Source organism: Acanthisitta chloris, unplaced genomic scaffold (assembly GCF_000695815.1).
Source record: "Acanthisitta chloris isolate BGI_N310 unplaced genomic scaffold, ASM69581v1 scaffold9926, whole genome shotgun sequence".
Taxonomy (NCBI): Eukaryota; Metazoa; Chordata; class Aves; order Passeriformes; family Acanthisittidae; genus Acanthisitta; species Acanthisitta chloris.
In genome coordinates, this window is record NW_008677607.1 from 1 (window position 1) to 26770 (window position 26770).

At 37.9% G+C, this 26770-nt stretch overlaps 1 protein-coding gene across 5 annotated transcripts in view; it reads left to right on the forward strand.

Moving 5' to 3' along the window:
• Positions 1-2065: 2065 nt before the first annotated feature.
• The window catches only part of SLMAP (sarcolemma associated protein), a 44228-nt gene continuing 19523 nt past the window's right edge, over positions 2066-26770 (forward strand). For 2 of the 5 annotated variants that reach the window (XM_009076568.1, XM_009076570.1), the window contains exons 1-13: positions 2066-2134; positions 3325-3361; positions 4760-4822; positions 6269-6364; positions 6646-6717; positions 7397-7537; positions 9165-9302; positions 10516-10684; positions 10770-10820; positions 11367-11417; positions 21022-21078; positions 24478-24561; positions 24838-24897. In XM_009076568.1, the coding sequence (XP_009074816.1) occupies positions 2112-2134; positions 3325-3361; positions 4760-4822; positions 6269-6364; positions 6646-6717; positions 7397-7537; positions 9165-9302; positions 10516-10684; positions 10770-10820; positions 11367-11417; positions 21022-21078; positions 24478-24561; positions 24838-24897 (1042 nt within the window). In that variant the 5' untranslated portion in view covers positions 2066-2111. Of the gene's footprint in view, positions 2135-3324; positions 3362-4759; positions 4823-6268; positions 6365-6645; positions 6718-7396; positions 7538-9164; positions 9303-10515; positions 10685-10769; positions 10821-11366; positions 11418-15034; positions 15098-21021; positions 21079-24477; positions 24562-24837; positions 24898-26770 lie in introns of all 5 variants that reach the window. The other 3 variants (XM_009076572.1, XM_009076573.1, XM_009076569.1) reach the window with 2 other exon arrangements.

Consider the following 26770-nt stretch of genomic DNA (forward strand, 5'->3'; position numbering starts at 1 on the left):
GGTCAGCATCCCGCGGCAGCGCCCGAGGTGAGTGCGGTGCGGGGACAGGGCGGTGCTGGGGGAGCGGAGGATGTCTCGGGCCCCTCGGGCAGCCGGAGCCTGCTTGGCTGCCGTCTCTGTGTAATTGCACGGAAGAAATGGCATAGACCCGAATGTAAATAATTACTGTCCTGTGCAGTCGGCGCGGTGTTCGTGTTTTCGGTGTTGCTTTGCCTTTCCCTCGGGCGTTCTCATTATTTTTCCAGTGACAGTGAGCTGATAGCTAAAGGTCAGACTGTGGCGTTTGGTGGTTTAGTCTTTTATCCTCTTTGAATTATTTTTATTTCATAAACTTCACAAAATTCTTATCTTTTCCGTGTCACTGTCTGTTCGAGACCTTTTGCTAAATGTTCTTTATATCTTAACATTTTGTACAAATAAAGTTCCTGTGGCTTTTAGGAGATTTTTTTTCAGTCTGGGTGATGACTGAAAACCTCAGAATTATATAATCTCACAGCAGACCTTCCTGATATATGAGCCAAAGGTAGAGCTGTCTGTTGGTATTTCATTTTATATGCCCTAACACTTCTATTGAAATCACTAATTTCCTCTGAAAGGAAAGATACTTCAGTGTGAAAGCTCTGTGAGTATTACAGGCTGCAGCTAATATTGCTAATATATATTTCCAGTGTTTTTTCAGGAATGGATTTGTTCCATTGCAAGTAAAGAGCCCAAACCCCAGAGATTCATCTGTTCTGCTCTGGCATGTAAATTTAATACTTTACCAAGTCAGCTTGACAAAACAAGGTGCTGCAGCCAGGAGGATACAGCTCCAAAGCATTAGCTTTTAGCTGTGAGTAAAGGTTAAAAACAACTCGGCTTAGTTGGATCATTTCTCCTGTATTTTTAGATTCTATTCAGGTAGCTTCCTCAAAGACCTGTCTCCTCTCCCTGGAGTATTACTGATGTCCTAAAACACCCATTACCCTTTTTGTCAAAGCCAGATTAACTGTTTTGCTGATATTAATAACCGTGAAAGTAGAGCAGCTCTTTGTCTGTGGGTGCCTGAGGTATAGTGGTACATGCTAGGTGACCATGTACTCATTTGTATCGAGCTTGTGGTAGTATTTTGGGAGCAAATGTGTATCTTATCTTTCTGTGTATCTGAAAACAATTTTTATTTCCCAATTGATAGAACCATAGAAGGAAAAACAAGAAACAAATCCCAAACATACTCTGTTTGCAAAGGCACTGAAATGGGATCAGTAACATTTTTAGAAAACATTGTGAAAAAAGCTTGAACTTGATATAAGAATCAAATACTGTATTTCTTACTCCTTAGGATCTTTCTTGAGTTCAAAAAAATCTTGAATTTAGTCCAGGAGAAGCAAGATTTCCTCTTCTGAAATGAGAGGCCACTTGTCTAGGGCCGTGCATTGGATGTGCACTACAAGCATCCCAAAATAGAGATGTGTTGTCTTGAATGATGCTGCTTGTGGTGCTTGAGAGGATGTTCTTCTCAGTGGTTCCTACACACTTCCTCTGCATTTCCTTTTTGATCCTTGTTTGTAAATAACAGTCACTCGGCAAGCTGCAGGTGTTTAAGTGAGTGTCAGCAACACAAACTGAGTGCCTTACCTTTTAAGTCCTGGATATGCTTGTAGGAATCTTGTCAAAAAGGCAGCTCATTACTTTGTTTATCCCTTTGCATTCCTGTTACCTAGCCCAGGTAAGATGTATTCCTCTTTCCTCATTTTATGAGCAAATTATGCCAGTAACTTATTTGACTTACTGTAGTAAAGGCACGTCTCAGGTAATGCTGCATGTGGAAGAATAGGAACTGGAACTGCTACACAGCCAGGGCTAAGTACACAGCATAAGCTCTTCAAGTTTGTAGTGCTGAAGTTTCCTGTCTCCAGAGGAGGTTTGAGAAGGCAGACCCAGGCACTGGTGTTTGAATGCCTCTTCTTTGCCTGTCTCAGGGTTTCTTCAGACAGTTTGCTTGGTTACTATAGCATTAACCACTGAATTTAGAATGAAATAGTAATGAATCATGATGACTTAGTGTTTGTTTCTTTTCAGTTACCCATGGATGTATAGTCTCCACAATCAAACTGTTCCTTCCAGATGGAATGGAAGCTCGATTGCGATCAGAGTAAGAATAAGTATTCATGTGTAGCAAAATTCAACTACTGTGTCATGAGGATGTGAAGGATATGATGTTTAAGATCAGCATAGGAACAGTTTGTTTTCCTGTGGTTGTGCAAAGCAAGTGACTGAGAGCATGGTTCTTTGCAGGCATTATGGAAAAGAAATCTCATTTGCTTGTTGCTTATAGAAATTAAGATGACTATGAAGCATATCAGAGTTCTCGATAAGAACATTTTTCTTCTTTAAAGTTGGGCTTTTCTCATTGTCTGTGGTTTAGTCTACTGAAATGGGTATTAGAAATAGAAGAATATAAGGAAAAAGAAAGCAGATGAGCCAATTCACGTGCCTTCTTTCTTTCATTCTCTGTTAGTATTTTTGCTCCTTTAAAGGTACATCAAATCTACTGAAGTGAAGTTAGTGCAAACTCAGCTGAGGATTGACACATGTTGCTGTTGTGTGCACATTTTGGAGAAAATTTCAGAGTAATAGAAACCAAAAACTTAAACATTTTGTTTGCACCAGTGCCATTTACAAGTGACACAATGTTGATCATTTTTCATTGTCAGCAGTCGTATGTTGTTTATTGCTTATTTAAATATTCTTTTATCATTAGTGTCCAGAGACACTTGCATGAAGCTTTAATGTGTCTTTGCTTCTGGGAGGATAAGTAAAAATGAATTATTATTGGAAATTCTCCATATAATTGCATGTCCTGTTATAAGAAATAGTAGAAATGTTTTAAATTTCTAGTCTTGATCAAAATGTGCAAATACATCATTTTCTCTAGTGGAAATGTACAAAATTCTGTAAGTTCCCAAATATTACTTCCCTCTGTTGAATTGGTAAGCAGAAATAGTGTACCCACTCTGTAATATTCATTGGGGTTTCTTGTGAATTGGTTTAAATCTTAATAAATCAGTTTCAAAAGAATCTAATTATGTAAGTAGTGAAATAAAAGTTGGTAAAGATTTTGTAGAATAGATCTTGTATTTGTAATTTGAATAGTTCTGTCACTTTGAAAATGTCTTTCAGCATGCTATTAACTGGTTTTACGTGTTTGTATATTACCTCTTCATTTTTTTTCTCGTAAAACTATAAAGCATCTTGATTAAATGCACAGGGCTGGGGATGGTCTGGGGTTTTGAACTCCCATTCTGCTCTTTGTGTTCACACGCTTTAATTTTTTTTTTTCAGCGTTATCCATGCTCCATTACCAAGTCCTGTTGACAAGGTAATTTAGGGATTTGCTGGTTTATGCCTTATCCAGCACATGCTGTTTTCTGACGTGTTATAAGGATGAAGAAATTAAGTCTGTCCAGTTACATTTAGAAATTTTTTTTTTACTGCCTATTTTTATGTAGCTTAATATATCGAGTGACATTTAAGCTAGAGAAGGTAATGCAGTATTACAGTGTATATTTGAAGGCAGATTGACTTTTTCCAGTGTTGCCCCTGAAACAGGGCTTTGGAACCCAACCACTGATACTGAGGTGATTGATTTCCAGGTACAGGTGACAGGCCAACGTATCTTGGGTTTGCCTAGTTTGGTATTTGGTTTGTTCAGTGGTACCCCAGAGTAGCTCATGATCTGGTGTTTGGATGAAGTCTGTTGTCTTTGTATCATGTTTTTTTTATGGAGCAGAAGTTGCACTGCACAGTCTAGAAAGTGCTTTGTCATGTTCCTAAGGAAGATAGAGACCAGACCTCTGTGCTTCTGTTGCATAGCCAGAGTTGCTCCCTGCAGAGTCATGGAGTCAGTGTTGTCAGGTGTAATTCTTAAACTCAATTTGGGTAGTGTGGGAAAGCTATTAGTAGATATATGCCTGAGAAAAATGATCAGGAACTGATCATTCCTTTAGCTTCTAAAAAGAAGGATTAACTTAAATAGGTTGGAATTGGAGTTTTAAACGTAAGGACAAAATTTCTGCAGAAACTGATTCATGAAATTGTAGCCTGAGGGGTTTATAAACTGTGTTTAAGTTGAGATTTCAAAACAGTCCATGTTGCCTGAATCCAGGGCAAGGGCAGAAACTCTGAGGAGGGACTGACTGTAGGTATAATTGTGTGAAAACAGTTCAAAGTTATTTCAGTGAATTAGGAAAGAAAAAAAATTACCAAAACAACCTCCAGCTTCCCCCCAAGTCAAGAACAGTTTCAGGTATGGTTAAAGGTAATACAGCTGTTCCTTAAATCTGAAATAGAGTCTTACAAAAGGGGATGATGAAGATGATGACTGGTGTGTCGGCAGGAAACATGCAATTGAAGTGTGTGTGCAATGATACTGAATTGAAAGCCCACAATTTGTGTGTCCTTAGGTTGAATGACTTCACCTTTGTGCCCCTTGTTACTTGTTTGGCAGTTTAATCTCAGCTGTAACAAGAGCTCTGAACTCATTGCTGTGTTGGTGGTTCAAGAACTTGTAAAGTAGTAAACACAGTGGGGCCTCAGTCCTGAGCTGGGAAGGTCCATAATAGAACAAAGCCTAAATAATAACAGAACAATAAATGAATGAAAATGCTAGTATCAGATTATATTTTACCTTCATGACTAGGTTTAAGTGAATATTGCATTATTTGAGTTTATTGAAAAATCCAAAGCCATTCTGATTCTTACTTATCTTCTCTTTCAGGTTGCTGCTAACACTCCCAGTATGTATTCTCAGGAATTGTTTCAGCTTTCACAGTATCTACAAGTAGGTTCTCTCTCAACAGCATTTAGTTTGGCTAAATTGTTAATCTTTGTTCAAAACACAAATGTTATGCTCTCTATGTCTGTGTCTGTCTTTGGCTTGTGTTGTGTAAACAAAAACAATAAGCACTTAACTACCTTTTCTATAGTGAAGTAATGTAAAAGATGTTGTACTTGGACATGGTATAGTTCTGTGTAAATGTTTGGGGTTTTGCATGAGCAGTGTAAGCTATGTCTTTTATAAAAGAAACATGAAAGTTGCCTGTAAAGAAACTCCCTGAATGCCGTGTACCTGCTTTTCCTGGCCTTTCTCTTCTCCTGCCTTGCTGCCCTCAATTTTCCTTTGCTCACAATATTTCCATTGCATCTGTTGCTGTGGATATTCTGTGTATGTATAGAGCAGTTATGGTAGAACAAAAGAAAGGCAACATAAGAGGTCATTTCATGTGTCAAGAAGTAGTTTGTTTCTGTGAATGTAATTTCTTACTGTGACTATTTATGTCCCTGTATCTATTGGAAACTATAAAGGAGGGGACAGTGCTGGCAACTCTTCTTCCTCATTGGCATCACCAGCCTTTCTGTGCCTGCCTCTGTGTCAGTTTTATTAGGTGTGTTTTTCCCCTAAGATGTCATGTCCCAAAAGGGTTACACTGCAAGATGGCAACACATTGCAGTGTGTGCTTATAGGTACAAGTAAACTCTTTAGAAAGGATTATAAAATCATTTTTCCGGTAAAGATATGACAACATTTTTACTGGTAAATTCTGTCTAGGTTTAATTTATGTATGGTTTTACTGACTTATTTTGCCCGTTTTTGTTTGATAATGGCAAATTTTATTCATATCAGTGCTGAGGTTTTTAAGATAGATACTATCTTTTATGTATTTGCTGACATAGCAGGAAGCAGCTCAGGCAGATGCTCTTTCTTGGGAAGCCAAATACATAGTCACTCACCAATCTGTTCACTCTCCATATCCTGGAGTTGTTAACGAAGATGCTCTTCTATCTCACTGTCATAAACCAAAAATCAAACAAAAATAGTAGTTCTTGCTTGGCATTTTTCTTTTGTGACCTGATTTGAGGGTGAACAGCCCATTGCATGGGAGCTGCCAAGCTGCCTTTTGGTGTCTATAGTTCTGTTACTTATTGACAAAAGACAAAGTATTTTGAAGTCCTGGAATGAATAATGATTTGTCCTCAGCATGTGCAACATATGCATGACAAATTAAGGTTTTCAGGAGCCTTAGGTTATAGAATAGCAATCTTCTGATTAAATGCCCAAATAAATATGTGGATGGATAAAATGCAATGGGTTTGTTATGGTTTTGAATATGTGACAGTGTTTGCCACTCACATTTCCTTTTTTTCTTGTATTTCGTGTTCTCTTCTGTTGCTTGTGATTTTCTGAGCTGTTGTAGCTGCACTGACTGGTGGCCTTCTCTCTTCACAGGAAGCCTTACATCGGGAACAAATGTTGGAACAGAAGCTGGCAACCCTTCAGCGACTACTTGCTGTCACACAAGAGGCTTCAGATACTAGTTGGCAGGTACCTACAGGCATCCTTTTCCTTATGGGCTGAGCTATGCAGTGGAATATAAATTCTATCTATTAATTTACAAACCATCAGAAGGGAAAAGCAGCAGAAATGATAAAAACTTTATGGTGACTCTCTAAAACTGTACAAAAGGTAATGTTTAAATTTAGTGATCATGTACCAGTTTGATAATCATTAGTAGTAAGTACTCCAACAAAATGCAAGTCTTTAGTTCTCTACTGGCATTGCATAAAGCACATGTTAATACTAGGGTGTTACTTCTGTTTTGCTAGGCTTTAATAGATGAAGACAGGCTGCTATCAAGACTAGAGGTTATGGGAAATCAGTTACAGGCTTGTTCAAAGGTGGGTACTTCACGTGAATGTTAGGAATGCTGAAAGATAGCTCTTTGCAAGTGTTTTGAAATTAGCTGATTGTAGGAAAGCAATTGGAACATAAACTTTCGGAAATGAGCCTGAGCAATTTTGATAATCTGAGTAGCATGAAAACTGTAGATCTGCTCTGTATTTCATGGAATCTGGATAAATGTCTGTTGCTGTCATTGTCCAAGTGCTGTCTGATGTTTGCAGTAACAAGCATGTCCTGCCCTGTTTGTTGTTGAGGCCACCTATGCCTGCCTGGAATTTTAATTTTGTTTCTGTTTCCTCTCAACTATCTACATTATAAGAAGTTTCTCTGCAGGTCCTGTTTAAGATCTTTCATATGGGACCTCACAGGTTTCTGGTTTGTCAAACTGTAGGTCTCCGAGGCTTGACATTGTCTTAGCAGTATCCAAAAAACCTCATCATTTTCCTGTAATCAAAACTGACCATTGAACATGTGCTGCTATACATATACTTCATAGAATAGCTGCTTTACACCCAGTCATGTCAAGCATCTTTGATCACTGATTTGTATATAACTTTTTCTTATCTATCAGAAATTGCTAAATGTTTTTTAACAGAACAGACTTTGCAACACTGTTACATTGCATCAGCAAAATGCTAATTTATATTCTGTGTTTGAATTACCTTACATGTGCAGAATCAAACAGAAGACAGTATACGAAAAGAGCTTATAGCATTGCAGGAAGACAAACACAACTATGAGACAACAGCCAAAGAGTCCCTGAGGCGGGTCCTCCAGGAGAAAATTGAAGTGGTCAGAAAACTGTCTGAAGTGGAGGTACTCATCTTCTGGAAATGCTGAAATAGTTAAACAGCTCTTGCTACTTAGGTCTCTGTTTTGTTGCCTGTAATACACCAGGATCTGTTATACTGTGACACTTGCAGGATAATAAGTAGTAGTGTTATTTCTCTTACTGGACAATATTAGGATTTTTGTACATTTAATAGGAAACTATTAATTCAACTCCTTTTTCTACCAGGTTTCAAAATGTATGAAGCTGTCTCACAGAAGTTACTGTGTGTGGGAGATAAGTGAGGGGGAAATGACATACATACCTTAGAAAAAATGCTGTGAGACCTTGTTGAAACTGTAAAATGTATGGAAACATAAGTTTAACCACTCCTGCAGAGTGCACTGAAGAATGAGCTTTTACAATGACAGCTTTGGACACTGTCTTCAAAAAAGATATCTGTCCCTATAATGGCTCTCATTACTGTCTTTTTTTCTTTTTCCTTTAGCATTATTTGCTATGTTCCCTTAGGTCAAGAAGTCTCATAAGACTTCAAATTAAGTGAAAAAAGTCTCTCTTCTCTTCATGCTTTTAGAGGAAACAATGTTGTAGTAAATAACCTTATGAGCTTCTATTTAAATAGACCTTTTTATGTTGTAGTAGTTCTTGACAGGTTTGTTAAGGATGGGAGTTTTATGTTTACTTCTAGCTTTCTTCTCCTTTCCTATGCTAAGAGAAGAATGTGCTGACATTTAGTCTGCTTGTTCCTCTTCACTTAGACTCTTGGGGAAGAAATATTAATATAACTTTAGAAAGCTTGAGTGCTTCCTGCTACATACTTTGCTCTTCATACAGAAGAACCGTTGGCTCCTGGTTGAAGTTGTCCTTTAATAATTATGTAGTTTTGAATGCACTTTTGTTTAAAGGAGTTTTGGTCATGAAGGAGAACTAAGTCAGAGCTTGTTCCCTTCCCGCACACCCCACACCCCACGTGTGCACTTCCCCAGAAAAGACCAAAAGCATTTTATGGAGAAAGAAATCTTGAGCTATGAGGAAGCTCTCTATACCATTTAGTTGTGCTGCTGTCACCAGCTGGTGCAATCTTGTGGAGCATTCCTTGCCTCCTGAAGATCCAGCTGCCTCTTGAGTAAGGGGATCTTAGTTTAGATGCCTTTGCACATTACGGAGATTACGGAGTGCAGAAAAAGATTTAGAATGCTTCCTTGAAGCCATTTGGCTCTTATAATGTGTTAAATCTTCCTTTGCTGGGAGAAAGGCATGATATAATCTGTTAATTACATTGAATTAGAAAATAATAATAAATCGTTCACAGTTTAGCATAAGGCAGAAGAGAATGGGGGAGATGGAGCACGCACTTCAGTTCTTTAATCACAACTGCATAACCTCCTATTGGGTTTTTGGTTTGGGGTTGGTTTTTTTGCACATATATAATGCAATATAATTTCACATAATCTGTTCCTTAAGTAGAACATTAGAGGTTTGTAACAGTGTTTTTGCCAGGACTTGGAACTAGTGACTAATGACTAGGAGCGAAGCAGCTAAACATGATTAGTTGCATTATACTGCTTGGTAAAAATAGATCATCTTCAGTGTTTGATAGTTTTACTGTCTCTCTTTCTCTGTTATTTATTGCATAATAATTTTGTCTTACAGAGAAGTTTAAGTAATACAGAAGATGAATGTACACACCTGAAAGAAATGAATGAGCGGACTCAGGAAGAATTAAGGGAATTAGCCAATAAGTACAATGGAGCTGTAAATGAAATTAAAGATCTTTCTGACAAGCTAAAGGTAATGACAGAAATTAATCTGACTGAAACTGTGATGGATGCAACAAATACAATTGTATTTCTAATGTAGCAATCAAAAAGGTTAAGAAACTTTAAACAACAGGTTAAGAATAGAAAGATGCATATAATGATTTGCATATTCTTTTTGTTTAATTTTATTGTACTTGAAACTGTCATCAGTTAGGTAACTTGCTAGAAAGGTTCTCATTTTGTTCACTTTGAAAGTTACCATAGTTTTGGAGCCAAAACGTATGTGTGGTGCAAAACTTCATATTCAGCTGCTTTTACATAGACAAATAAATTTCAACCTAAACATCTTAAAGGTAATGGGAATGAGAACAAGAATTTGAAATAGAATTGTGTTTCATTTTGGTTCTTTGGGCAGTTACAAGCATAACTGGCCCACCGTGTAGTGATATGGCTCAGCTTCCAGGGGATAGCTGTGTCCTATCAGGCTTGTTGTTAAACTAAATGTCTAAGTATATAAGTATTTGAAGGTCCTTTATGCTGCAGAAGAGAATGATCACTTTACAACAAAGTCTGTTCCCAAGGAGTCTCCAGTCTAGATAAGTAGAAGTTGAGGGAGGAGGAAGGTAGTGGTGTTATCTGTGGGGACCTGAGAGAAGTGTTGTCTTGGCTAAGTACTGGAATTTAAGTTTAGGTTCTTTGAGTCCTAGTTCAGCAACTCAGGCAGAAGATTCTTCTTTCCAAATTAAAATGTGAAATTGCAGGTTTTACGGCAAATGGTTTCCCATTCTTGAGTTAATCACTGATGACGATGAGTGTACACAGAAGGATCAAAACTGTAACTTATTGCCTGGCTTTGAGGGAGGAGAGTCTTCGAAACTTATATCCTGAGATCCAGCGAGGAAAATATGTGGCTTTCAATCAGGTTGATCTGTGCAATGTGCATCCAGTTCTCAAGGGCTCTTGGGTTTTGACTGATAGGAGATGCTCAGAGACTTAGTTCTTGGGGGCCCTCTTACTATTGCTGTACAAGTTACATTCCTCAGACAAAAGTTAGTTAAGGTATTTTGAGATTCTTTCTCTCTTACTGTAATTGAAATGAAAATTTTAGGAAAAAATAGTACATTTTGCATTTTTTCTGTAACTAGCAAAGAAGTTTACTTATGTACATTTGGTTATATAAACATCCAGGAGTTTCTTTCACATGTTAATTTTGATTTGGGAACTTTTTTCATCTTTTTGAGCAGGTAGCAGAAGGAAGACAAGAAGAAATCCAACAGAAAGGACTGGCTGAGAAAAAGGAATTGCAGCATAAAATAGATGAAATGGAAGAAAGAGAGCAAGAGCTTCAAGCAAAAATAGAAGCTTTGCAGGCTGATAATGACTTCACCAATGAGCGGCTCACTGCTTTACAAGGTTAGTCACTAGTGGGGAAGAAACTTGGATTATTTATTTTTCTTTTAATCTGTGAAATATCTTTTTCTTGGACTTCTGTTTACAGTACGGTTAGAACATCTGCAAGAGAAAACTCTTAAAGAACACAACAGCTTAGGTAGGTCTGATCAGTTTCTTGTTTCAAGATGGTTTCCGGATTTTCTGTTCAATGACTTTTGTTATTATGACTGTGTAGTCTCAGTGTGTGGCAGGAGAGTTCTGTTTCCCAGTTCTCCCAGTGGTGGTTGCTCTTGCTCTGAGTGTCCTGGGTTCCCTGCGGGGCGTGTTGCCGGCAGAGGGCGCTGCTGCTGTGGTGTGCGCTGGGCTCAGCCTGGGCCCTCAGCCCCCAGGCCTGGAAGGGGTTTATAGATGTGTATTTAAGTATCTAAAAGGATTTAAAAATATCTATGTATGTGATAGGCAGTAATTCTTTGGATGTCAGTAACCTTTTATACAAACAGTAACAGTAAACCTTCTGAACAAACAGGAACATGATCTGTAGTGCAGCAAAACACATCAAACTTTGCCTGGTTTGTTTGATGAGAGACTTAAAAGGAAGAGGCAGTATGTAAAGCCAGATACATTTTGCAATGCTGTATTTATAAAGAAACAAAACCCAAAACCTTTTTCTTGGTTTCAAAATAATACCCTTTCTTAATCCTAGGCATACAAGTTGATGACTTCATACCTAAAATTAATGGGAGCACAGAGAAAGGTAGTGTATCTCAAGGCTACCTTTTGTCTTATGGTTGATGTCTGAAGTTGAACAATTCAAAATGTTCTCTCAAGTTTTATTTTGAATAATATTCTCTTTAAAAATGAGATTGAATTTCTCCACTCGACTGACCAGCATTTTTGTTTTACTTAGACTTTCAGTCTAGGTGTTTTTAGAAAATTCCATGAAATGTCATGAAACAACTTGGAAGTAGTCTTTATTTTTTCACTTGTTTGTGATGGGCTGTCACTGAGATCAGTAGGAGTCGCCTGAACAATGTCAGGCTTGTGACACAAGAAATTGGAAAGCTCACTGGCTGTTTTTCCTCTTAATTTTATTTCCCCTTGAGCACATAGACACACACCATTTTTCTAGTAAATTGGGTATGGTAAGTAAAGTCAGCACAGCCTACTTTTATTTCTCTAACATGAAAAATACGGATATATATGAAGTATATAAATAGTGGAAACTAACTTTTTAAAGCTCATGAGTGTTTTATGGGAAACAGCAATTAATATAGATTGATCTAAGCAATGGTGGTTTTTAAAGACCACTTAGTTAAAGCCAAGTATTTTAGCGGATGTGTCCTGACACACACTTGAAGTTTTTTGGATAAAATTGTCTGATAAGAATATGGCCATTATCACATATAGGAAAGAGCATTCCAGTTATGATTCCAGATTCACTCAGCTGTTTCATTGGCTGAGATATATTTGTCCTCTTATGTAAAATTTAATTTTTTCCTTGATATGCTTTCTTCTGTGGTCTGAGGAATGGTGGTTGTACTAGTTGGAAGACTGGGCCACCTCTATAGAGAACTCATGGTTTTAACTAATATTCACAGTGTTTAAGGATTACTGTGTATATTTTTGGAACAACATTTTTGAAGTTCTCTACGCATATTTGTAAATTAAGAAGTTCTTAACTAGGGAGACCAACAGCAAAACAAAAAGTTAAACAGATCTCTGCTCCTGCTCCAAGTAAGGACCATAAGGCTATGTCACAATTAACACCCACGGGAACTGTAGCAAAACCTCCCCTTAATCCAAGACTGCTAGTTATCCCTTCGTGTCTTAGCTTTGTAGGCACTTCGCTTGGTGCATGCTGAGGTTAGCAAGCACAACACCTAATGTCTGTTCCCAGTTCTCTGAACTGCCATGGTTTATTTTTAGATAGATTGATCTATCTTGCTGATGCTTAATTTTAGTTGGTAGTTAGGGTTTATAATGCAGATTGAGCAACTTTGGCAATGAAAGAGGAAGACTGTAAAACCATGAAAAATCAGTATGGTTTTTTAAGGTTCCTTTTGTCTTTCTCAGTACTTCAGCTCAAGTACTCTTAATGCATGATACAAAGGTTAAGTAATAAACTTGCTTTTATTTTTTAAAAAACTTCCACCCCACAAAACTTAACTTCTTTACAAGACAAAACTGAAGTATATCAGGATAGTGACTCTTCATTCTAATTGTGTAAACAATAAAAAGACTTTGAAGCTTAGGCTGTTAGAGGTTATTAAAAAAGCTTGCAATACTCTGAGCAAAAGTAGCCTAGAGGTAATTTGAAACAACTTTTACTCAAATATAAATTGTTTTATAGAGGAAAAAATGGATAACATCATAGTAGAGATAGTATTTTTTAAACAAACACTTTGTCAATTAATTAATTGAATTAATCATTATGTGATTATAACAAACGTCATTGTCACTAATACTCACTGATTTTGTGACAGTCCAAGCAGCAATCCCTGTTTGACTTACTTTGGGTTGCATAAGAGTCAATGTCATCTGTAAGGATGCATGACAAGATAGATTCATCTATCCTACGAGTAACAGTGCAACTTGTGCTTAAACCTGAAGGTTTTAGGAAGCTGTTTGCCAATTTCTTTTTCTTTATGAACACAGAAAACCTGTAACTGCTCATCCAGGTGGTCTTTTGGTGTGTTTATACAGTGTCACCCTTTTCTGTCATGCACATACCATGCTATTTTGTTATTCTAGATTTTAGCCTAGTTTTCCATTATTCTGTTGGTTGTACCACATTCCTCTGCCTTTCTGCCATACCTGGTCCATCCACATTTCTCTGGCATTTTACAGCTTCCTGCCCTGTGTTCTCTTCATGACAGTCTGTGCCTTTCTGTGTCTGCTGGTTCTGTCTCTAGCTCTCGTGTGACAGATGGACAGTAATTTGCTCTGCCAGATTATGGATTTTTTTCTCTGAAAAGTAACAGGAGGCAGTTAGTGCTGGGTTGGTTTTTTTCACCAAGTATTCTTCAATTATTTTAGAAGGGCTAAGAATTTGGGGTTTATAATGGCAGATTGAGCAACTTTGGCAATGAAAGAGGAAGACTGTAAAACCATGAAAAATCAGTATGGTTTCAGGTCAAGTCCTCAGGGTGTGTACAAAGGCACAGTATCTGGCAAGAATAAGGGGTTTACAGTACTTTCTTCTGTGGCTGTCCACAGCATTCAAGAGCTGTATTCAGAGCAGAGGAGCTAAGAACTCATATTGTAGTCTAGAGGCTTTTGGTAACCAAATGCATTCAGATGATGATGGTTAGGCATTAATTTTCTCTCATTGCACATATGGAAAATCTGGTGCAGAAGAGAGGAACTTACTTATAAATCAACCCCCCAATAAAAGTTGTGTACAGCTAAATTGCTTCAAAAAGTAGTGGTTTTCTCAGTTAGTTGCACCACACTGGGCTTTCATCTTTAGATTTTGTGAGCCAAAGAAAAATGAGAAATTCGTACACAGTCACTTAGAGGGTCATGTAGAAAGGAAAATAAAGTTTAGATAGAGAAAATAAATGTTACAGCCATGCTGCTGCCTTTTAAGAGCCTTGTCCTTGTGGGTTAGAAGAGAAGTTCACTTTGTAGAGCAACTTCGAAATCTAGTAAAGCTTAGTACTGCAGCTGAACTTCTGATGGCAGAGCTAATGATTGAACAGTTTGGTTAGAATGTACCACATTCTGCAGGTTTCTACTAAAAGCAGCTCTTTCAGTCTGCTGGAGTCTTGGTTAAAGGAGTTTGGAGGTTCTTCAGAAAGGAAGTGTTAGCACCTTTACACCTGAAGACGTGTAGGATTCTGATGGAGTTGGGAGCTGAGCAAGGTCACATAGAAGGACTTGAGTAAACCTGAGAATTGAGCCCAGTTTTAGGATCTCTAATGTAGAACTGTCCTTCCAAAAATTGTTGCTTCTGTGCAGCAGAACTGTTGAAAATGTGAAGGGAGATATTCAACAACACTGAAAATAAATGTTTTTAATCCAAGAGGGTACTAGGTATGAAGAATCAACATGAAGACTAATGAAAAATTTGCTAGATTTTTTTAAAGCTAATAAAAATGCTGAAGATTATAGGCTAGATACATGTTTCTTTTGAAAATGCAGTTGAAGTACTTCTATCTTCTTATCAGTTCAAAAGAGTAATGAGTTTCCTAGTATCACTCAGATGCCATTTCAGTTTTGTGTCTTGTCTGCTTGCATATTAACTCAGATTTCAAAAGTTCACTGTAAATACAGAATTACAAATACTGTTAATATGCCTTTCAAATTTTTTGTTGCATCAATTTGAAAATTATAAGAAGATATAAACTGAAGTGTTTCTTTCTCTACCAGAGCACTTTCTTTCAAAGAGTGGAGGGGACTGCACTTTTATCCATCAGTTCATAGAATGTCAGAGTGAGTACAAGAGTGTTCACATTTGCTTTAAAAACGACAGAAAACCCAGAAAAGGTGGATAAAACCCAGAATTTGTCAGTTACTATTTGATATTTCTGTAGTAGCAGAAATTTTCTAAGCATGGAGTTGTGGCATTGTGGTGTCTGTAGTAGCAGTGAGAGGATATCTTTGCCCTTGTAAAGTGATGGTCACATCATCTTTCCTTAGCAGTTAATCTCTTGTTGTGCCCTGACCAACAGAAGGGTCTTGATGTTGCCACATGATGTTTAAAGCTGAGTGCCACTTTTCACCTGTTGCAAATTGAGTTCGAATCCTAACACTGTCAGTTTAAGCAAACGTCACATGCAGCAGTAGGACAGAGAGAAGGTAATGTAATGATGCCTTGTCAAATATCTGTAGTTTATCTGAATCAAAGGCCTTGCACGTTCTTCAGATTAGTTGTTGCAAAGAACAAAAAGGCAAACAAGTCCATAGTTTTTTGGTGGAAATCCAAGAGATTGCTTGAAGAAAAATATGCAGTAAATATACAATACCAGTCTTTAGAAAGGTGTGTTACTCTGCAACGTGAAACATGTTTATCCAGGCAATTGGCTTTGAAAATGAGTAATGAAACAGTATTGTCTGCTATTAAAGTTTCAATTTCTTTAATTAAAAAGAGAACCCTAAGATGTTAATACATTTTGTCTGAGAGAAAAATGTCATTAGAATGAAGAGAGAAAAGTGCTATTAAATTTGAAAGAAAACTGCTTCGTAGCATAAAGAATTGGTTTTTTTACTGAGGAGTCTATAGAACTCATGTACCTAATGTTGAGCAGAGAAGCATTTAAAAGCAGAAATAAGACAATATCTTTTTTGACTCTTGTCTCTTAAATGTCGACAAGGAAGTGTAACAGACTTGTTTGACTTTACTGCTTGTGATACAGATTACAGCACTATAAGCTGAATGATGTGATACTGCTGATGTCTATCTAGGAAAATGTCAACTTTATTTAGCTGAAAAATGTTTATTTTGCAAAACGAATGACTGGTACCTGTTTGTCAGGCTGCAGTTGAAAATAATTCCAAATTTTGCAAAGATCTTGTGTAGATCCTTTTTATTCAGTACCTAAAAATGAAGTGTTTGAGTAAACATTTTTTTGTCTAGACTGAGCATGAACAGCACACTGAGTGATGTTCAAATACAAATTGGTTGCCTGTTTTCATTGTCTGGGTGTTAACCTATTTTAGCAAAACTTAGATTCGTATCACCTCTGCAAACTGAATGTGATCAGTCTTGTCACTATTGAGAAGGAAAAGTGATGATCAGTATCTAGTCAGTTTCCAAGATGTGTTCGATGTAGTTACAAGAGTAAAACAAAGATTAATGGATTTATGCCTCCTCTTTCTTGGGAGATTAAAAGCTAAATGAAGACTCTGCAAGGCTTCAGTTGCTTCACTTCTGAAAGAATGATTATGACTTCAATGGATTCAGTATTTTGCAATTTTTTGTGGCAGTCTAAGTTTTTACTATTGCATCAAGAACAAGGAAAGATTCCAAATCAGCAGCTCCTGTATTTATTCTTGGACTGAAAATTTGTCTTTTCCAAACTCAAATATGTATAGTCAGGCCTGACAATAGCACGAGGTTAAAACCTGCAAACTGCAGGATCTGTTACTTTCCTTTTGCATGTGAGCATTGCCCTTCAGTCCTACTCCTGTTCTGTGCTCCATGTAGCATTGAGCGTTTGGAGTAGTTCATCACATGATGCCATGTTGGTTTTTGCCCAGAGGTTTGAGAGTGGAGCAGGTTTATGACTTAAAAAACAATAATACAATAAACTCCCCAGAAACAGAAGTCACTCATTCCAGTTGTGTTGTGTAGGGTTTACTGTTTTGTAATAAAAGCAGAGGAATTAAAACTGCAGGATCCGCAAATCATAAAAGAAATCTAAAAAGACAGAATTGAGACAACCATACAGTTTGTCTAGAAGAGAAGGTTCTGACTTGGTGTGCTGGTGCAGTGAGTAAAGTGTACATCTGCACAGTTCTGGGGAAGAAGCACTTAAATTGGGAAAGCACAAGCAGAGAATTGTGGAAAACCAGGTTGAGTTAAGGAAGTGGAGTATGTAGGATGGCACACGAGGGAAAACTAGATTTAGAAATCTAATAGTCTATACAAACAGAGGCTGTGGAGGTGTAAGACTTGAAAGTGTTCATCACCTGAGAGCAATAAGACCTCTTGAGGCAGTAAAGCTACAAATTTTGGTGGGGCAGAAGTAACAGGACACTAAAATCTTAGTTGCAGTGTAGCTTGGATGCTGAACTTGGGTAGTAGTATTTGTAAAGCCCAGCTTCTGTAGGGTTTTAAAGATGTTTTTAGTAATTTTTTAAGCAGAAGGTGGCTCATCATATCATCCAGTAATGTGTCCTGATCTGCAATACCTGTAGAACGTTCTGAAATCTGGCTCTGAATGATCTGGGAAGTCTGTTACTTTCAGATCATTACTTACAGTTCACTTGTTGCTCATTCCATAGCTTTTTTTCTTTTCAGTAACCACTGCTGAAAGTCATGGTGCTGCTTTTTGCTTAGTACATGATATGAGTCATTACCAGAAATGGTGAGGATGTGTAACGAAAGTGAGATCTGGTGCCCTGGTAGCTTCCTCTCTTTCACTCCAATCTAACCCTTCTTTATTTGTGTCCTTATTTTTTCCTTTCTTTTGTGATTTTTGCAAATCACGTTTTTCGTTTTTACTAAGCTGATTTTTAAAAATTTATTGTTAGTAGTTTTTGGATGGATTAATGGTGGCTTTTAACTTTTCCATGAATTTCTATTTGACCTGCAGGTGGCAAGTAAAGTTAAAGCTGTTCGGTATTGCATTTTTTCAGATGGTTGAGATGTCTGTGTGGAGGTGCAGGTTTTCTTTTATTGCTTTTCAGAACTGACCTTCTTGAAAGACTATTTTGATACCAAACCATAAATGTATTGGGGCTTGTTACTTAAGTGCTAATTGTAATGTTAACAGATCTTAGCTATTATATTGCACATAGTGATGGGAAACCTAAATCTAAAAAGGAGTTCTTAAATTAGAGTGAAAGGAAATGCCTAGAAACCTGAAGGAAGCTGCCCCTGAGCTGCATTCATCAGCAAAAGGAAATATGGACTGTCTTATAGATGAACTGAAAGCTCAACTTCACGGGAGATTGTTCCAGTAAAAACTATTATTTTTTATATGTTAAGTCGTGACTGAATAGCCTGAAAGATCATGTTCTTTTGTGCCAGAAATTAAAGATAGGATCCTCACTGTAATTTATAGTTTGGTAGCCAAAATTGCATGCCTTGATGCAGGGAAAACATGAATTGATTTAAAAATCAGTCTGGTTTATGAATTTTTCCAAAATAGTAATATGAAAAGATGCAGAGATCTGAAAAAAAGTGTTTTAAAGCAGATGTATCTGTGCCTTTTACTTGCTGATTGTTATCTGAATTCTGCCATTTTTAGTGGCAAATAAGATTTTATGTAGTTCAGTGATACTAACGGCCAATTTGCTGTTTATTATCTAAATACACACCAGCATGCTGAAATAAACTTTTTTTGTTGGCTTTGAAATACACTAGTGGTAGCACTCGTGAACCACAGAGAATGCTCAGTGGCTCTGTTAGAAGAGGTGTCGGTCACCAAGTGAAAATCACTGGCTGTGCCAGCTTTGGGGCACCCTGGGCCAGGGCACTGTGCTGCTGCTGGAGGTCTTTGCTGCAGAAATAGTGTCAAGAAGAAACCTTTGGTACAATGGTGAAATCAGGAATGGACCCTAGAAGACAGTAAACCACGATGGCAATGAAGACAGATAGACGCCTGCAGTTTCTTTTAGTCATGAGAATTGAGTGTAAAGAGCTGAGGCAAAAGTTTGAGTTCTGAAGACTTCTGTGTCAAGACTTGTGTCTCTGGTTTGTGCTGTAATTATTCTGGTTTTAGCACTTACTGAATTGGAAAGCTCTAAGAACCATCAATTTGTAATGCTAAGGTTTCCTCTGTAAACTGATTACAGGAGCCTATTTTAAGCCAGCAGTCTAGGACAGATGAGGTGTTACCTCTTCAGGTCAAGCAGCTGGTAGCTGCTTTGTATGGTTTTTGCATTCAGCTATTTTTTTTTGTTTCTATGGGCAGAATTCTTCAGCTTTTTCTGGCTGCCTTCCTCCACCCCCTTCCAGCCTCAGCTGAGTCCTGGAATAATCATATATGAAGACTTTTATTTAGATTTATTTTATTTTTAAATGAAAGAGGCTCATGATGTCACTCAGAAACTCCTGACTCGTGGCTGCAGTAACCTGATTCCCTCCACAGTGCCTTCCTCGGTCTAGGGACAGTCATTCTCTCCAGCTCTGAGGAACCTGAGGCTGTTCTGAACTTGGATGATGAGTGATCTCCTCCAGTTGCTTGAGACCTGAAGCCAATCCTGAAAATCCAGTGTGCTGTTCAGTGTGTTTCTGAAGCAGTATCAGTTAAATATTACAGGAATGCAGGCCAGTATTTGTAGGTAAAAGTAGATGGAGGGAATATCTCTTTTAGATTGGTTTATTTGGCTGTGGGAGAGGGAAGAGGAAGGGACAACCTTTTGACCATGCAAACCATTCTACAGACCTCAGGGTTTTTTCCTCTGAAAGCTTGTCTAGGGTTGAAAAAGATACCTCCTTACAAGTCTTGTCCTGCATCTGTCCTTAGATTGTCATGATTATAGCAACATACCATGGGAGGAGTACAGAGACCTGTTAATCTTCAGAGCTCCTCAAAGCTGGAATTGCGTACTAAAGCTCACTATTTTATTTTTTTTGAGTGAGAAGTTTGAAAAGGATTTACTCTCATCCAGCTTCTTTAATCTGAACTCTCCTGTTTGTGCTGTGCATCCAGGCTCCGCTGTCTCACTTACTGTTAACAGCACATGGACTAACTGGCAAACTCGGTTCCTTGCCTGGTTATCAGGATCTGGCAGGGAGAGCACAGAAGGGAGGCAGAAGCAGCTTCAGGCCCGATGTTTGGGAGGGAATGGGGGGGTTTTTCAGCTTTCAATGTGGTCTAAATTGCCAGATCTACTGCACAGAAATTGAGGATGTGACCTGTAAGATGTGACCCTCGATCATTTCGTATGCTGCCATCTCTAGCTGCTTCATAAGGAATGTGAAATAATGAGCTCTCATCCGAAAAAAAGAAATCAATGGTTCAGTAGTTGTTTTACTGTCTTTGATTAGTGCAAACCTGTTCTTCCCTTGGTCTTACTGTTTGCCTTCATGTCTTAGCTAGAGTTAAGATGAAGTTAGCAATCTAGTCTCAAGTTCTACTTTGTAGGTTTTCATGCACCTGACATACATGAGTAGATTTCCCTAAAGTAGACTTTATATGAAACCTCAGTTGAAGCTTGTGCAGGTCACTTGAAAGTTTTAAGCTAAGAAAGGTTGTTTCTGTGCACCTTTCACAGGCACTGTTCAAGCAGTTGTGATGTGGAAGGAGCTTCTCTTGCTGTTGTACTGTGGTATCTTTCCAGAGTTGTGCTGTATTGGGTGGTACCTATTTAAGGCAACCAGCTCTTAGAATTCCTTTTTTGATGACTAGAATGTGAGAAATGTATGAATTATTTATTGTTTCCAGTTATATCTCTTTTTAGAAGAAGTAGGTAAAACTAATTTTCCTAAGTTCTCATTAGTGAACTGAAGCATTATGTAAGTTAATAAATTGCAGGAGAAATAATGATGCACTGTATCACAGTTCCGGTAGGCTTGTGTGCTCTGTTTCATTATTCTGTGCCAGAATAAAGTTTTTGTTCAAGCCTGAGTAGGAAGTAACATTATCAGCTTTTAATTTGGTCATGGAATGTGTTCTACGTAGATGCGTGCAGGGAAAAGCTTGTTAAATTTGAGCTTGGAAAGTAACACTTATTTTGTTTGGCAGACAAGATCATAGATGAAGGACATCTAACCAAAGTGGAAGAAACAAAGCTTTTGAAAGGTTAGACTTCTGGATTACTTAACAGTTTCTGAAGCATGCTTTGTGTGTCACCTCGGTGCATGTTCTGTGTTAAACTAACAGTTTGAGCTTTGATTCAATGTGCGTTGGAGAAGAACTTCAGTCAAGGGGAGGTATAGTGTTTACTGAACTCTGCCCCAAATGCAATTGTAGGGTAAAAAGATTTAATGGAAACAAGTTATGAAGACAATGCTAGTCTCAGTATTGACAGAGTTCTTTCCTGAATGTGCATTTTTTAAAAAAAGCTAAAAATGTGCTACTTTTTATAGATTGAATTAAAGCTTTAGTTCCTGCTTAAATTTCAAACAGGACTTTGGTTTTATTTTAGAGCTAAATAGAAATAATGTTTAGGCTCATTTTAAGTTTTAAATAAAAGTGTATTTTAATTTGACTGTTTTCTAACTTACACCCTCATAACTTGAAAACAAGTATTAACCTCCTAAATGTGCCTTTTCCAAATGAAATAGATTTGTGCATCTCCAATTCTTTTCTCTAATGTGTAAAGCAAGTAAAATTGAAGGAGCTAATTAGAAAAGACTTATCTTGTCAAGGAAGAGTCATCCTTATCTTGCAGTGCAAAAATCAGGAATGCTGCATAGTGTGCAGATCAGTATTTCCCAGGTGTCTCATAATGTAAGTTGTTTGGACTTGTTGGCTGACTCCTCTTTTGTAGCTTTTTTATGATGTCTAGACATACTAACTCATCTCTTCACCCTCTGTCCTTTTGCAAAGTGTTGTTGTGTTGAACAAATGTTAGCTTATTACACGTTCCAGTGCTTTAGAGGCATTTTAATTTATTTTCTCTTCTCTTAATGTATGGCATTGCACCTTTCATCGGTGCCTGTGTGTGAGGAAGCTATAGACAAGGTGCCATATTTGGCTGAAGAATGCATACAATAACTGTAACGTAACACTTGCATGCCACTTGTATTGCAAAGCCATGAGCTATTTTTGGTGTTTGGTAATATATTCTAACTCATCAAGTAAGTATGATGTCAACACATTTTAATATACTTCATCACTTCGGCTATATTTATTCAGCTCAGTTTTATTACGGGAAATAGGAACAACTGCTGTGAAATAATATAGTACAGGAAAGAGTTTTGTGCTTATGACTCTGGTTCCAGACTAGGAAGCAGGTCTCTAAATCACTTCTTTTTGGCTGCTGCTGTTCCACATGTAGGCACTGATGCATCTTTCCCCTGGTGCCTAATCTTGTGCCCTGTTTCAGAGGAGGTGGATAAGAGGGAGGCAGAAGCTGATGTATTCACGGTTGGGTGGGAGGGAAGTTTGAGGGGGAGGTGGGGGAGAGAGAATTAATTCAGTGCTTGGAGCTTGCACTGTTCCTCCCATTTTGCACAGAGCAGGAAAGCTGTTTTTCCATGGATGCCCAGATATGGTAAAGTTAGTTGGATACTGATACTGCTCAGCTTAGCACTTCTGGATCGGCCACTGGTATAATTGACATGGGTGAGGCTTTTTGGTTATACTTTTCTTATTATTGTAAAAAGGATGTATTGCTTGGTTTAGTAATTATTACAGTTTTAATGGCAGACCTCTGGGCTTGGGTCTGTATGATGCATGTAAATTGCTTTGATTTGTAGCATCCATAGATATTAGTTAAAAACCTTATTCCTGAAAGTAGGAAAATACCTTTTTGTTTTAGCAAAGAACCAGCCCCAAACAGCAAGTTTTTAACTACTTTAGGCTTTATGGACGTGGAAGTCAGCTGAAGTCAAGGGAGTTCTGTTTGGAATAGCTGCCAGGACTGAACCCCTAATATGCTTTAAGTGTACAGGTGCTATTCCCCTCCCTCCTCTCCAGTGATTTCGGTTGCACTAGGATGGGAAAAGTCTGGCACTTCATCACCTGCTTTGTTTGTATTTGCTGCCTTCTGCTTCATGTACAAGTGGATGTTATTCTGGCACAGAGATAGAAAACTTCTCATGCTGGATGAAGGAAGCCTCTTTGTGTTTTGTTTTTGGTTTGGTTTGGTTTTGTTTTCTATTAACCTCTTTTGTCATCTTGCTCATTTCCCCATGTAGGTGCAGAGGTTGTCTTCACTTTCCACTTCGTTTTGAGAGAATTGAGTTATTTTTGTTCTCTTGGGTTTTTTTTAGAGACCTTTTTCATTACTCTGTTTTTTGTTTCTTTCATATACTAACCCTTGATTTATTTATTGCTGTGCTTCTTTCTTCCCATGTCCTGGTATTTATTTGTTGCATGTACATTATCTATATGTCGTGACATTATTTGTGTTCACTGTGCTTTCCTGCATGTATGGTAGAAGTGAAGTCTGTGTACTGGGAATGTTGTGCTGACACCTTTTTTATATGTATCCTCTACCTGGAACGTGAGACTCAGAGGAAACCTCTGCTGATCTGCAGATGGCAGCAATGCTGTCAAACCAAGGCTATCAATAGTCAGCCAAGAAAGATTTCATTCTGCATAACCTCACCTGCATGGTGGTGACATGGCTCCTTGCTGACAGACCTGCTGGGTTAGCCCATGCCAGAGATGATGTGTCGCTCTTTAATGGACTCATCAGAACTAAACCACAATTATTCTTTAAAAAAAAAAAATGTAAAAAAAAATTTCAGCCACATGAAATATTTTGGCTTTGAGTCAGAGATGATTCTCTGTGGGAAAAGGATGCACTGGTCTAATTAAGTCCCCTCATATTTTGAAAATCTCTCATCTTCATTAAAAATCTAGAACTGGGGGGAAAAAATAGCAAGCCAAACCAAAAATAACTGTGTGGCTTCACTAAGCTGAATGTAATAATGTGGTGAATTATGCATGAACAGGTGCTTCATGAAGGTATTTTTTGGTGGACAGAACATACACCGGTTTCTTGTAATACAATCTGGACTGAAAATTCTTACTAGAAAGTAGCATATTAATTTGTATTGCTGAGACTCTTTAATGGTTCGTGCCACACTTGTTTTTAGCAGTACAGTATGTACAAGAATTGTTACTATTATTTTATTTGTCCAAAATACTGAAGCACAGTTTCATCCTTAACAACACATCCTTTCTGACTTGCTACAGTATCTGTGTTGTTCTAGTTTTCTTTTCTTATTTGTTTGCTGGTTGAATCAGCGTTTGCTCAGTTCCAGCTGGCAGCAGTACAGCCGTAGCCCAAGTTCAAGCTGAGCAGGAGGCAATTGCATCCCCTGCTAGATGCTGGGCTGGATTCATGACCTCAGGGATGCGCAATCCATTTTAGCACAGACTTGCAGAGCAGTAACAACCATCAGGTTTTTAACCATTTCTTGAACCAAGTTGTTCTGTATTGTAGTTTAGCAGTAGTTAGGTGTATAGAAGAAATGATGAACAAAGCATTTACTGATTGCAGTTGCTTTTCCTTGTCTCTGACAGAGAATCAAGGACGGGTCAAAGAATCGAATGATTTGTCAGACACTCTTAGCCCAAGCAAGGAAAAAAGCAGCGACGACACTACAGGTAAGAGTTTAACTGAGGTTTCTGTAACATCTTTCTCTAACATCTCATAGTTTGAATTAAATCACTTAATTAATCATGACCGTTTTCTAAAAAGACTGGAGTGTAATATGCAGAGTCAGATATAAGCTTTAGAGCAGTATTATCTGTTTTGCAGCTTCATAATTAACTCTCGTAAAGTGAGAAGAATGCAAAAGCTTCTCTCTGCATAAAGAATGTGTATGTGAAAATTGTCTGCAGTCTACTTGCTCTCTGAAAGGTGTGGGCTTTGCTTTTCAGATGCTCAGATGGATGACCAAGATCTAAACGAACCTATTGCTAAAGTAGCTCTTCTAAAAGGTAAGAATTTTGGTTTTGTCACTTTAGATGTATAATCTGTGTATATGATCTCTTCCTGCTTCTTAGGAAATGTGCGTTGAGGTAGAGTGCTGAAATTCAAAGGTTTTAATCATGTAGTGTGGAGGAGTTGCATTTGAATATGAATCATGGCTCTGATGGGTGATGATATAAAAGAACACTTAGTGTTAGTATTGGAATCATCTGTGCACAAAGCTAGTCTCTGCCCTCACCAGCACTGCTCTAGGGGTTTACATGCCATGACTTCCAGGTAGAGTTGAGAAGCAGAGTCAGCATATGCTGAAGCTAGGGCTGAGAGCTGTGGGAAGTGGAGTTGAGAAGCAGAGTCAGCATACGCTGAAGCTAGGGCTGAGAGCTGTGGGATGGAGGGATTCTTCCATCACTGACATGTTTCAAGTATTGTCAGATTTTACTTGTATAGCTTCATTGTTAGAAAAGCTTCTGTTAGTTTGCACCTGACAGGTTAACCAAACCAAGGTTTTAGTTTTTAACAAAATCAGGATTTGAATTTACTGTTCTAAGTGTATTTAGAGTGATTGCTGAGCCTTAGCTTTGATCTTCATAGCTGCAAAATGAAAACTTTTTACTGCCCTTTGCACTGAAGACATGTACTTAAAACTTAATTAGCAAATAATATTTACATATTCGGGAGCTGAAAAATTTAGTGGCATATTAATCAGTTGAAAACTAATTTTATGATTTTTGTATAATTAAACACTTGATACGATCTATAAAATTATGCTCATGCTGGGATCAGAAGTGAAAAGAACTTCAGTTTCTTGTGATTCAGAACGACAGGAAACCGTAACGGAACTTGGGAGACCTGTAAAGAACTTTTTTCTGCAATTGTTTACCCTCTCTAATTTATGACAGAAAGGCTTCCAAATTGCATGAGTTACTCTTGCTGTTTGGCAACATGTATAAATTGAGTCTGATATTTCCCAGTGGACATAGATTCAGCAAAGCAGTTTAGAAAGGAATGTTGGAGATACTGAGCATGTTCTCTTTGGGGTTTGCTCTAATAGTGGCAATTAATAACAAGGATATTCAGTGGCTTCCTATGTTGCAAGGTAGAATTCAATAATGTTGTTCCTAGTGATTATGGTAGTCTTATTTTTGGTTATGAATTTGAGGTTTGCAGCAACATTTATTTGAAAAAAAGTTTCAGGTGAAAGAATGGTTTGCATTAAACATCCTTTCAAGTCCAGAACAGGATACATATTAAGAAATTGGTTTCCTGTAAGCATTGGCACATGCGTGGAATTCACGGCTGTGTATAAACAGTACATTAGAGAAACTGAATTCAGCTCATGTTCAAGTTGTTTTCATTCTAGCAGTTTTAGTTTTAGGATAGCCAACTGGAGCCTAGTCCTAACTGCCTCGATTTCTTAGTTATCTTTTGCAAACGCGTTAGGAGTATTCCATCAACCCCTCAAGGTGAAACCCACTGTTTCTTGAATTTTCCTTTTATGCGAGTGAAATCATTCAGTTCTCCCAGGAAGGTTTGTTTAGTCGCCCCAGACCAGGATAAGCAGCTGTGAATGTGCTGCTCCCTGCGCTGGAGGAGCCTGGTGGCACGGCAAGGGGCGGGTGGAGTTGTGCTCTCCCTGTCCCAGTTAACTGGCAGAGAGGGTTAATTGAACTCTTCAAGGACTGAAATCAAGTTTTCTCTAGTAATACGAAAGCAATATTTTGCTAATATGGATGTTTTCATTGCTTCATCACTTTTCACTCGACTGAAGATTTTAAAGTGAGTAAGTAGAAAAGTACCTATTTGCACAGATTGCTTTGCTGGTGGATTAGCTAAAATAATTGGAATAACTTTTTTTTGCTTGAGGCTATTTATGGGCATTCC